Genomic DNA, 13,605 nt, shown 5'->3' with positions numbered 1-13,605 from the left:
GAAAATGCAGTTTCAAACTCCTATTGACATAATACATAATTAAACCATGAAGTACTAATTATTTAAGGAGATTTAGAATAAGAAGAAAACATAAGTAGGTTTGGTTTTCTCATAATCTCGTCAATTTTATTTGTTTAATCAGTGATGCAGTCAGAGTCCATCGGTATTGGATTCCAGACAGGGCATCCACATTCGTTATTATTATAATCTCATCAAAAATCGTAGGATTCACATGTCACATTCAAATTATATTAACACATCTGTCCTCCTACATTCATTTTACATTAACACTCATTATTTGTAGGTTCCGCTGTCCACTCATTCATCTTATTTTTATTTAACATTAAATAAATTCAATTTCAAATTATTTACACAATTTAAATTATTATTATTTTATATATATATATATATATATATAATATAATATATAGTACGTAAAGTTATTTTATCTTATTTTATAGGTGTCATTTATTTAAAATTAAAATTTTATTTTAAACTTGAAATGAAAGAATACAACATATAAAAATAAATCACACTTACATAAAATTTAAAAAACTAACATATAAATTAAACTTAAGAGAAGCTGTATCAATATGAAGATAACTTTTCAAATTTCTATTATTGAGATCTTTATTTTATCAATAAACAGTCGCATATACAAATTTATTTTTTGCCTTTTCTTTTTCGTCGACAATTAAGAAATAAAAAGGGATCTTGGAAAATAATTGTTGGAATCTTTTGCCAAGGAAAAAAAAAGTATCAAGTTACGGATATAAAACGAGTTTATTAAAATTGGAAAACAATTTTCCAAACAAAGCGAGCTGGTAGTCAAGTAATAGGCCCTTTTGTTGGCTGCAAAATAGAGAATTTTGCCAAATGCGGAGAAGAACAAATTTTAATAAATTCTTCATCATCCATAGCAGCTGTCTAAATACACTGTCAATGGACGGCCTTTCCCCGTAAATCAGCAAATAATCTATATAACAGCATGCTTCAGTAATTTCGTCGCACCAAATTCATTCTATAAAGAGAAATGATATTAAATGAATGTCATAAAATATGATTGTATCGATGACAGATGACAAGCATTAGACAAAAATTTCTAAATCTTGATCCATTATGCTCAACAATTTCACAAAGATAATGTTGTAGAAAACTTCCACCCTCCATGTCATTAATTGCAGAATAATCATATCAATATTGAACTCAACCAATACATGGATGATTCGGTCTCAGTCACTGACTCGATATCAAGATCCGCGAATTGAAATGAGTTTGGAGAGTAAACAATAAACTTTCGTTTGTTCGCAATCAGTCGATCAATCTTGAAACCAGTCCATCTCAGGATCTATATTCATCATCGATCCCATATCAAAATCCTGCTGCTTTTCATCAGGAATCTGACACGAATTTGTAGTAGGATAGCCGGTGCTGTTCTTCATGTTATTGAGTGAATCCTCCCCCAATCCATTATCCAGCTTCTGATCAGAAAATGTGAAGAGCTCAGAGCTGAATAGATCGGAAAAGAACTTGTCGTCCAGTTTGAAATCCACCATGCCAAACTGATCAGATTCCAACTTTTCCGCCTTATGATTTTCAACTTGTGACTGTCCAAATGCAGATGTGGATTCAACATTTTCAACATTTTGGGACGGATTCGTTACGACGAAAGCCTCAGAAGCCCTTTTCGCCTTCGTACGAATTACATGTGATACTACGCTGTTGGGAAGTTGAGGTTGGCTTGCTGATGGATTTTCTTTCTTCGTTGTGGATTGTTTAGCCAGTTTAGGATCAGCCATTGCTCGCTTCTTGGCAATGTTGGTGTTCCAGTAATTCTTGATTTCATTGTCTGTTCGCCCCGGAAGCCTTCCAGCTATTAAAGACCATCTATATAAAATTAAAAGCACATTCAAGAGTGCGACACAATAAAGCTTCTATATAAGAAACAAAATGAGGCAAACAACGACCTGTTTCCAAGGAGCTTGTGAAGTCTGATAATAAGATCCTCTTCATCTGTACTTAGATGTCCTCTCTTGATATCCGGTCGTAAATAATTCAACCAACGAAGCCTACAACTTTTTCCGCATCTATTAAGGCCTAAATTTTCACAAAAAATGGTTATTTCAGTTAAAAAGAAAATCATATTTGATAAAGTTGAATTCCAATTTTTACCTGCTTTCTTGGGTAGCTTTCGCCATTTTCCTTGGCCATGTATCTTAACATAATCTGTGAGAATTTTGTCTTCCATGGCAGTCCATGCCCCTTTGTTTAAGCCTTCTTTGGAACAACAAGGACTTCTCCCCATTCCTTATTTCAAAAATCTTGATAGTGTGTGTTCCAAGTTTGAATGTGTCTCTTCTATGCCATGAGACAACACAAATTGTCCCTTTAAAGGTTGAAGACTTGTGGGGACTTGTTATTTTCTGGTGGGGTGTGAACTAGATGTCGTTTGGACCTCCTTTTCATGTAGCAATTTGGGAAATGCTAGATACATAAAGTTGTTTCACACACGATTTTGTTACATCATTTGATTAGATTGAGTAGCGTAAATGTAAAAAGTAATAGAAAAAATCGTTCTATGGAGTCATAGGTCAGTGCATCGAATCAATAAGATGGAAAAATATTGGAAGTCTTAGATGGAGATTAGGGTTTGCCAACATTGGTAGGGAGTTTGGAAAACTAACTGAAAAAAGCTATTTTCTCATTTTTATGATATATCTTGAACAAAAATCCCTTATGGTTCATTTGAAGGGATTTTATTTCAAAATGGATCGATTCAAATTTCTATTCAAGCTATTGTTACCTCTTTATCTGAGTTTTTTTTTATTCTTGCGAACTCCATTTCAGCATAATTGAGACTAACTTTCTACGTAAACGCTTGTTCTGACGTTGAGAATGTCCGAAAAGTCGTGACGACCAAATTCCGACAAACATTTGTTACAGTTCCTGCAATCCTTCGTCTCTTCTCCCACGATTCTTTTGTTTCGGTAACCCGAATTTTGGTTGATGTTACCGTTTCTTTAAACTTCAATACAGACGCACTAACATTTAAATCTAATACATGTTTATGTATGTGTAGGGGTGCGATGCATCGGCTATGGTAGCGTTCACACCGCGCCGGAATAAGGCTCACGCGGACAATTTATCATTGGCCGGAGACGGATTCGACACAGTGATCAAAGCCAAAGCTGCCGTAGATAAAGTTGCAAGATGCAAAAATAGGGTATCCTGTGCTGATATTCTTGTAAATTAGCTACAAAAACTCTCTCTATATATATATATATATATATTTTTGTGTCGATGGTGTAGTCATGAACTGATTTTGAAAATTTAAAGTTGTAAGTAATGTATGCTAGTTGATTTCACAGAATTCTTGAAATAATGTGTTTTTGGTTCAATTTATGTATGCAAAAACACATTATTTCAAGAATTCTGTGAAATCAACTAGCAAAATAAACGCTTTGATTTGAAAGTGTTCAATTTATATGATAAATATTTTACATAATTAATATTATCAAAAACGAAGTACGTACTAATTATTTGAGAAGATATTACATTATAATATTATTAATAACATATAATAAAATTATATAAATTCGTATACAAATTCAAGATTGACGCAAGTTATTACCTTGCCAACCTCTACCACCGAATATTCATTGGAATACTTTCTGGAACAGGAAGAAAATATAAAGTAGGATTAATTTTCTCATGAGAATATTTACTCACATGACTTCCAAAGCAAATTTTACAGTTTCTTTTTCGTTATTGAAGAAACAAATTCTTTAGTTCTCGATGAAAATTATAAAATGTTGGTAATGTCCTGTCGCAGTTAAGCTAATTAAATTATTGGGTTCTGGATATTGGTACTACTACTTGAGATTCTTTTTTCTTTTTCTTTTCCCCCTCTCTTTTCAATAAAAATATTCCCTCTTTTTAATTTATCTTTAAGAAAAAAAAAAAGGCAAAGATTATACATTGCCTAATTGAGGACAGATCCGTATGATGTTGAAAAATAGGAGGACACGTGAAGTTCATGTGTTGCTGACCCCTTCCTGTCGGGGTTTTCGAACGACTTTAGTCTTTACTTTTATTCTAATAAATCTATCAATTTTATTCTTCCATAATTCATGAGGAATAAATCATTTATCATACGGTATATAAGTCTTTCGATTTATATTTATAAAAATAATAATATTTTTGACAAAAGATTAATATTTTTTTCTTGAAACGGATAAGATTAAAATTGATTTTATTTTCCTTTATGATGCCCTAGCTTCCTCTTCGTCTATATATTCGTTAAAAAATATAGTCAAATCAAAATTGTTATCTTATGTTTAAATAATTTAAAGGGTATTTATTTCCATCTAAATTAGTTGAGTTTCAGGCAAGCATAAAATAATATCATGTTATTTATTTTTGAGTCCCCACCAATTTCAAATCTGACATTTTTTTCATATTATATAATATCAGATATATATATATATATACTTATACACACACACACACACACACACACACAAATATGGGAGGGCAGAACCCGAGATTAAACGACCTTGAAATCTATTGAAAAGCCACGTTCCTCCCAAGTCGGAGACAAAACGTTTCGAGTTTCAAGTGCCCATAAATTTAATAATTTTAAAGCTAAATTAATATATTTATCTAATAATAATAATTAGGCAGGCAAAGGAGGCCCAGGCATTGACAATCTCAAAACTCCGCCATGCGATAGAAAATTATGAGGATGATAACGTCACAGCCTTCATTTTCACCTACACTTTGTGCAGCCAACTTGTTTTAAGCAACTTGCAAAAATAAAATACGAATCGTACATAAATTGTCACAGATAGAATGGGCCCCGTCAAGTACTACTTTCTGATATTCTTAAATTAAAATAACATTTCAATATAATTCAAAATTTCAATGATTTGGAATCAATTTTGGCTCCGTTTGATACGTGTGATGGGATAAGTAAATGATTAATAATTAGAGTGATTAAAAAATGAGAGTTATGGATTAATAGTATGGTGGGATAAATAACATAATGTTTGGTATGATTTTAAAATGATAGATTAATTTTGTAAATTTTATTATAATGACCAAAATGTCGTAAGTGTTAATTAAATATATATTCTTAAAATAACATGATAGTTATTAAATTATTATTATTTATTACTATTCTTATCACGTATATATTATTTTTATTAGTATTATTGTAATTCTTAATATGTTATTATTTTTTCTTACTGTTTTATTATTAAACCTTTTTAAAAATGCGTACATTTTGTGATATATTGTGAAGTAAAATATCTATTTTTTTAAGCTTAAAAAATATATATTTTTAGTATTTTGAAAACCATTTTATTTTGTAATCAATTTATCATTTTTTCATTTCAACCTTAATTTCACATTTTATCTCAAAAATTAACGAGGTTGTTGAAAAACTATAAACAATTACGTCAGGTTATAAGAGTAATAAACTATTCTAATCATAAACATGCACAAAGAATCACACCTCCAAAGAATGATAAGACATCACACACTGTCGGTACAGTACGGGCCCAAATGAGGGCCAATAGGATAACTAAGAACATATAATATTCCAACCAAACGCAGGATGATGAATGATTAGTTATTAATCCATCCTTTATCCACCAACCAAAACGACGCTTTCAGTTCAATTTACAATAGACAATCGCGTCATATTGATAACACAAATTGGATTTAAAAAATTGGGAAAAAAACGCAAATTTGAATTTATATGAGTTAAAAGTACATCTGATTGTATTTTTTAAGAAACACACATTTTTTATATACTGTTTTAAATTAATTATTTAATTGTTATTGCCAAGAAGAAAGGAAAATTTGTCGTCATTGGCCGAGATCAACGAAAAGGAGCGGTGGTGAAACCCGCGTCACACTTGCCACTTGTCTTGAGTTAATATTACAATATACAATGATTTCATGTCCATGATCATACATCCCACTTCCCGACCATGCGTATGTTTTTCTAAAAAAAATTAAATAAACCGACCACATCGTTAAAAGAATAATGCTTTAATTGCCATTACTTTTTTTTTTATTGTCACAATTTTACCATTGCATTTCATTTCTAAAACAATTTTAATTTCTCTACAACTATATTATTGTACATGAACGATCAACTTACGTGTTCCCATTTTGTAGATGGTGCTCAACGTTTCAAGCGGGAACTGCTAATATGTTTATAGGATTAAACTAGGGTCGATCTTAACAAATTTTAGGCATGAGTCAAAATTTAAAAAGAGTTTTCTATATCGTCACGTGCATTCATATTTTTTTAGACTCGTCACAACTTTTTTCGTATTAAATTACTATCTAGAAAACAATATAAAAATTAAACAATGCACAATAGTCAACAAAATCTTTTTTTTATATATCGATACTATTCTATTAAGTTTAAGACACTTAGAGTAACTACACTACGAGAAAAATGATTTTCTGCAGCACGTCATCAACAGCGTGCATTAAAAGCACGCTGCGAATACTAATTTTCACGGCGTGCACCCATATGTGCGTTGTTAATAGTGTTGCACTTGATACTATTAACGGCGTGCATTAAAAGCACGCTGCAGATATTACTATTGACGGCGTGCATTAAAAGCACGCTGCGGATAGTAACTTGATACTATTAATGGCGTGCATTATAAGCACGCTGCGAATATTACTATGGACGGCGTGCATTATAAGCACGCTGCGGATAGTAATATCCGCAGACTATCCGCAGCGCACAATAAATGCACGCTGTTAATAATACTATTAACGGCGTGCATGTTTATGTGTGCTGCTAAAAGTAAATCATTTTTTTTAAAAAAAATTGTGTTCAGACATTAACGGCGTATATTAATAGCACGCCGTCAATAGTATTATTCACGGCATGCATATTATTAGCACGCTGCGAAAAATGAGTTCGAATTTATAAATTAGCGACGAATTCGTAAAACCGTCGCTAATATAGCGACGGTTTCCTTGAAACCGTAGCCGATTTAAAATGGCGACGATTTGCATTAACCGTCGCTAATATAAGTATATCGGCGACGGTTTACGGTTTAATAAATAACCGTCGCAAAAAATCGCAAATTCTCTATTTATATCCAATTTTCGTTTCATTTTACTTCACAGCACTTAAAAGTTTTCTCTACTTATACGATTTTAGAACACTTAAAATTTTTCTCTACTTATACGATTTTATTTTCGATTTAGATACGTGTTTTTGTTTCAATTTATGGTTAATTTTTTAATTATTAATTAAGAGAATGTGTATTAATATTATAGTTGTATCGTTAGTTTTTATAAAAATTTATTAAATTATAAAAGTAAATTTTTTTTTATTTTTACGCAAAATTTAGCGACGATTTTGGAACTGTCGCGAAATTTTAAAACTGTCGCTAAATTTAAAGATCGTCGCTGAATTAGCGACAGTTTTGAGGTTTTTTTCCGTCGCCGAGTTGCGACGGTTTTGTCAAAAACCGTCGCTAATATTTTATTTTTTTTACTATTAACGGCGTACATTGCACGTTGCCGAAAGGTGTATTAACAGCGTACAAATGCACGCCGTTGATAATAGTATTAACAGCGTGCACATGCACGCCGGGGATAATCTTGAGCTTTTAACCTGCACGCTGCGGAAAGCCCATATGCGCGCTGCGAAAAGCCATTTTTGTTGTAGTGCTAACTCTGGTGTCATGGTCTGTTTTAATAAATATATATATTAATAAAATGTTAAAATTTTATTGCAAGTTATATGTAGTTCAGTTGATATAGTCATTGTTTCTTGGGATTTAGGTTATAGGTTCAATTCTTACTGATGTCATTTTTGTATTTTTTTATTTTTTAATTTATATATCAAAATTACAGTGTAGTTCCTCACCATTTCTTATAATTATATTTTGATCCTCATTTAAATGTAAATCAAATGAATTATAAAAAATATTATATAAGCACGCAACGCGTACATCGGTGCACTAGTATATTATTAAGTTTGATTAGGATATAGTAACTTATATATTAGTAGGATGGTATGATTTTTTTCTAATTTTCCAACAATACCCTAATCAGTTTCTTCACATCCTCTTAGATTTCCCACGTTTTCTTATCAACAACAAGGTACCAAGTTAAGAAACTGCTTAATTCTATTTTAACGTTGATCTCCTTCTGCATTTGTTCCAAGTATTCCATATATTGGAAAGAGTTTTAACTTTTCTCCCAGTTCGTTTACAAACTTCTTCTACATTTGAATTTTGGCAATAGTAGCCATTAAAGTCCAACATGGTAGGGGAACCCCGCTCTTCCTGGCTAAGTTTATATAGCAGAATTGTGGATACAGGTAGATTTCTCTAAGGTTGTATTTAGATAGATGTATTTGAAATATATGGATTTCGATTATATTTTTATTGGTAACAATGAAATAATAGATGAAATCCTAAATCCATATCTTAATTATTTACACAATTATAACAAAAAGTAGATTGAATTTCAAATGTATCTGTTATTGAAATAACTATGAAACATTATACAAACATGGAAGACGTGGATTTGAAGTTCATTGTCTTCTTTCTCTAAACTACAAAAATACATTTGAAATATATTTGAAATCCATGAATTTAAAATTTATCATTCCAAACATAACTAAAATTTTTTTTAGGAGAGATTTCTCTATGTCTTGTGCATTACTTGTTTTTCATTTATTTTTTAAACTTAATAGCATTTGTAATGATTGATGTTCAATGATGTATTTTATGTGCACGGAAAGTATGTGTCATTGTGCCTAGTATATATTATAATTGAGTAAAAATATCAAGCGAGTTTTAGAGTTAAAAATTGCAGTAATTTATTTTTTAATTGATAACATAAATAATTCATTCAATATTTTCTCGTGACGTGGTTGATTGGAAAGATATGTTTTGACGAACTTTAACTTTAAAAAACTTAATTTTGTACTTACTACTATAACAAAAAGACCAAGAACAATCAACAAGAATTCATAAACAATATGAGTAATTGAGAAATCTTAATCTATTTTCTTCGATTAAATAACTACAAACCCCTTATGAGTTAAATAATAATTTTTATATTGGTCAAATTATATTGCTACATAAGAAATTTATATATTTTTTGTTTATATTTGCCACGATAAAAATTAATTTATGTCGGGAAAAAAATTTATCAAGTTACCTAGGAACAATAAATTTTGTAAATAAATTTATTGCGAGGCACAATAATTATAAAAAGAAAAAAAAATCAGAAACAATAAATTAATATTATGTCAATCTACACAACTATATATATAATAAGTTTTTTAAAAAAATCACGAGACCCCCAAAAAAATATGACTGAATCAAACGACTCTTTTGCCTCCAAATAGTGGAACGGCCTGGATTCAAGTAGCGATGGCCAGATGAGGACTGAATTATTCAAGATATGGCACTGACAATAGCTTTAGAAGCAATTTATTAAATAAAAACTATAAACTAACAACAATTTTTTTCTCAGCCAAAAGAAGGAATGCAACATGGTTTTTAGTAAGACGGTCTCAAGAATCTTTATCTGTGAAACGTGTCAACTCTGTCGATATTCACAATAAAAAATATAACTCTTAGTATAAAAAGTAATATTTTTTCATGTATGACCCAAATAAGAGATCTGTATCACAAAATACGATCCGTGAGATTGTCTCACACAAATTTTTGATCTAAAAGTTAAACAACACCGTTTTGGTGGGTCCACACAATAACAATTAAGCAATCCTTCATTATTATATGTGTGTGTGTGTGTTTCGTCGCTTCACACACTCCAAAGGCCAATTGTTTCACACCTAGCAATTTGTAACTGTCTTTGGCCCTCTCAGAGAATAAGCTGTCGTATAAACCGAAAGGTCCACAGATTTACCCACCCATTATTAATAACAAAAGCCAACGAAGCCCATACCCGTTGACGCATTAAACCTAAATATATTTCATAAAAAGACAATATATTCCAAGAAATGTCCAACAACTTTCTTTCTTCTGTGGATAAGTTCGGATGATACACATCAATAGCACTTCCTTTATTGAATAATCTCGCATCGAGTACTCCCATATTAGTTATTAAGAAGTTATGTGTACATTTAAACTTGTAACCTTTGTCCAGAAAATATAATTTAATATGAATTGCTAGACAAATTAACTATTGCCACGTAATAACCATCAGGGTTGAAATTTTTAATTAAGTCAAAGTTTGACCCCAAGCAAGTAGGAACTGGCTTCCCTCCAATGTGATTGGAGTTTGGAGATTCCTTTCTTCATTCCTTAGCATCACCAATGTTTCTTCAGGAGAGCGAACCGATGGTCCATTTCACATTTATTACTTGTTTAATTCCATGTCCTTTTCCTTCTAAAAATTAATTTATTTAGTAGTAAATCTAATGATCCATTATTCAAAATCATGAAAATACTCGTGGCAAGATAAATATTATATTTAGGTCACAAATAAAAATATATTATTTTTATTATAAATATAGGCAATATTGATTCGCATCACGAAAACCGTCTCATAAAAAAACCTACTCATTCAAAATTACTGTCTAACAAGTGTGGTGAGTTGCCAAAAATTTTGAAATATTTAAGTCATGTATGTGGGGTATAAATAATTCCATTTTATGTAACTTGGTGAAAAAAAAGTAAATAGATTATACATATTCACATATGTTATAATTAAATTGATCTATCCTCTCATCTCACGAAGTAAAGATGGACGCAAATTAGTCATTAATCGGCTTAAATGTGCATATTTAGTCAATCCACATTCATCTAGCTAAAGTAACCTATGCATTTTAAAAATTGTCCAAATACGTATCTTAATTAATTCATATACAATGAAACACAATCGGTATTTATTTATACAACATAAAAATATCTCAATTAACATAATACTCTTATTTTCAATGTAAAATTCTTTTAGATTTAATTTTTTTTATTTATTTATAATGGAAGTGTTAAGATTTAATACGTACCATCACTCCCATGTGCAAGAAGCATAATTAGCAAGTAAAGTATCACTATCATGTAAAAGAATGACATATATGTAAATCAAAGATATGGATGTGAACCAACGGAAAAGGGTCAAAATGCTCGTGAGTGTGTCCCAATAATTCAAGTCCAACAGTCATTAGACACGATTCAAGAAATTACATCTACGAGGAAGAAAGTAATCGCAAGAGAAACTTGAATTTTCCCTTTCTTTTCCTTACTAAGATAATTACTAAGAGGGGAAAGAGGGGAATCTTGCGCCGCTCGTTAGCTACAATACCTCGCCGGAGTAAAATTCCCGGAAGAAAACTTACCATTAATACGGGATAAGAGCTAAAAAAAGTTGAAGATGATAACCAAAGTTTAATCCCTCTTTTTTCTCGTTACCTAATTAATTGAACAAGTTTAGAAGTTTTATTTCGTTTTTTGTTTGATGATCTCCACAAGTTGTCGTCATAGATTCCTCGGAATTCATCGATGGGCTCCCCAGTCGCCGCGTCCTGGGTAAAGGGCTCGTATTTTTACCATGGAAACCCGGTGTTAAACTGAGATCAAGATCAGATAACTGCATGATCCGAACCGGATCCTCCGGGAGACGGCGGCGCTTCTGCAACTTTGATCGTGAAGTCAGGGATGGATCTCGGAGATTGAACATGTTCGTGCAGTCAGACAAGTCGTCGGGATCGGACGCACCGCCGAGGAACTCCGCTATCGGCTTCAACGCGCCACCACGGAGAACGGTCTCAACCGCCGTCTGGCAAACGTGCCAGTTCCCGGTCAAGAGAAGCCCCACCGCGCCGTTTACAGGGTTAACCGTTCTTCCTGCAGCTTCAAACAGCAAAGACTGGAAGAGGGCTGCGCAAGTTTTTCATTTTAGTTTCAATTTAGATCATCAGCTCAAGAATACGGGATGCTAAATTTTGAAAAAAAATATGTTCACCAGGTCTATGATTTTCCGGGACGGCGGAGATGAAGGACATGAGACCGGCGCGGCCGAAGAACTTGGCCACAAAAACGGTGGCGTGGCCTTGAGATTCGGGGCTTTCAATCCACTGTAAACAGTGCCTCAAAATACACGTTTCGCTGCATCCCTTCCGAAGAACCCGGCATCCATTGCAACTCATCTCTCCTGCTAGGTAAATAATAAAATTCTCCTGGTTATTCCTCTGGATTACAACACACGAAGATCTGTTAACTGCTACTCAGATGCTTAAGAATCAAGAACCAGAAGCAGCAAGAGAGAGAAGATCAAGATTAGATCGTGAAAAGAAGAAAGGTTGATATATAAAGAGAAGTGGAGAATGGAAGTAGAGCAAGAGTGGGGTTAAAGTTTAGAGTAGGTTTAACTAGGGTTAGGTCAGTTGAGTGGGTGCGACTGGCGAGTTAAGTCTTGCATGGTTGGGTTAGATTCCAAAGTGCTGGGCGATAGCGGCTCCGTGTTTCCGCGGATAGGAGTCCCTCAACCGTTGGATTCTGTTTGCCTTGCAGATGCTCAGATTCTTGATGATAACCTCACACTTTATTTTTTACTACTCGTACACTCTATTATATATACAATACAAAACTCTAGTTCAATATGCTAGTTGTGAAAGGGACCACCCTTTCCATTTGGAAAATGAGGTCAGCCGTATTTTATTTATTTGTTTATTTTTATAGTAGAGCTTTCATTAGCACATCATCTAATCAAAGTTCATAGTTTTCTTAATACACAACAGAGTAGCATTCTGATAAAACACATTTCCGCCATTAAGAAAACTATGACGGTAAGTTCGTCGGCGACTTGGTTGGGATTCCAAGAGCAATGCTAAATCGAAGTTCTTGGTGAATTGTCACAGATCAAACAAAATATTTTCGCGATATTGTTTTCTTCAGAAAAAAAATCGTGATTAATCTATTAGATTGCATTGGACTCAGGAGCCAACATTGCCATCCCGATGTTTGACCATCAATAACCCTTTGTGGGTAGCTATTAATTCTGCCATTAGGAGAGAATTGACCTGTCAATATGAGACCTTCAACAAAAAAATTGTATGTAAATAAGTATGAAAATAAATTTAATTTTTTCGATATAACTTATCCAATAAATGAAAATACAATTAAATATATGAATTTCAAATCATTCGGTACAAACACAACCTTAATTTCATATAAGATATTTCATGTTTTTTTTTTGTATATTAATTTACATGGTCTTAGATGCAATTTGTTCTAGAACTTTAATTAATTTACTCCACCTGTTTTTTCTTCGTATTCTTAATCAAAATTTCATCATAAATTGAGTGAATAAATGTGTACTTACATCCAAATTTCTTGTTCAGAAAATTGTCATTGTCTTTTTCCGATTGACTACGGCGGGCGTGGAGTCCTCCTTATCCTACAACCTAGCCCTTCCATAGTTCCATGCAATTTCATTTTGTTATCCAAGAATCGGATTTTAATGTTTTTATCATTTAATCGCCATTTATAAATTATATATATATCATCATTTAATCTCCATACTTCATAATTAAAATGCGTAACTGGCCTACATGTTCATCTATGGGGATGCAGTTAATTATGG

General features: G+C 32.3%; 2 protein-coding genes across 2 annotated transcripts; both read right to left on the bottom strand.

The window, feature by feature from the left end:
- Positions 1-1,001: 1,001 nt before the first annotated feature.
- LOC142536993 (transcription factor MYB1-like) lies at positions 1,002-2,582 on the bottom strand. The gene is made up of 3 exons (XM_075642505.1): positions 2,173-2,582; positions 1,968-2,097; positions 1,002-1,887 (listed from the first exon to the last, which is right to left on the bottom strand). Exons 1-3 carry the CDS (start codon positions 2,303-2,305, stop codon positions 1,320-1,322), a joined length of 831 nt encoding a protein of 276 aa, XP_075498620.1. The 5' UTR covers positions 2,306-2,582; the 3' UTR covers positions 1,002-1,319.
- An 8,578-nt stretch (positions 2,583-11,160) lies between these two features.
- On the bottom strand, positions 11,161-12,372 carry LOC142536989 (LOB domain-containing protein 37-like). Its single transcript, XM_075642502.1, has 2 exons — positions 11,986-12,372; positions 11,161-11,900 (listed from the first exon to the last, which is right to left on the bottom strand). Exons 1-2 carry the CDS (start codon positions 12,167-12,169, stop codon positions 11,437-11,439), a joined length of 648 nt encoding a protein of 215 aa, XP_075498617.1. The 5' UTR covers positions 12,170-12,372; the 3' UTR covers positions 11,161-11,436.
- Between the last annotated feature and the right edge of the window lie 1,233 nt (positions 12,373-13,605).

This window comes from Primulina tabacum, chromosome 2 (assembly GCF_025594145.1).
Source record: "Primulina tabacum isolate GXHZ01 chromosome 2, ASM2559414v2, whole genome shotgun sequence".
Taxonomy (NCBI): domain Eukaryota; kingdom Viridiplantae; phylum Streptophyta; class Magnoliopsida; order Lamiales; family Gesneriaceae; genus Primulina; species Primulina tabacum.
The sequence above is the reverse complement of the archived record's forward strand: the minus strand, read 5'-3'. Positions and strand labels throughout refer to the sequence as shown.

What these genes read in the sequence shown, in the direction of transcription:
- LOC142536993 (XM_075642505.1), bottom strand. Translation starts at nt 2,305, where the DNA reads ATGGGGAGAAGTCCTTGTTGTTCCAAAGAAGGCTTAAACAAAGGGGCA. An exon ending in AAAGCTACCCAAGAAAGCAG is followed by an intron (nt 2,098 to 2,172) that starts GTAAAAATTGGA and finishes GTGAAAATTTAG; the next exon opens with GCCTTAATAGATGCGGAAAA. An exon ending in CACAAGCTCCTTGGAAACAG is followed by an intron (nt 1,888 to 1,967) that starts GTCGTTGTTTGC and finishes AATTTTATATAG; the next exon opens with ATGGTCTTTAATAGCTGGAA.
- LOC142536989 (XM_075642502.1), bottom strand. Translation starts at nt 12,169, where the DNA reads ATGAGTTGCAATGGATGCCGGGTTCTTCGGAAGGGATGCAGCGAAACG. An exon ending in CCCGGAAAATCATAGACCTG is followed by an intron (nt 11,901 to 11,985) that starts GTGAACATATTT and finishes AAACTTGCGCAG; the next exon opens with CCCTCTTCCAGTCTTTGCTG.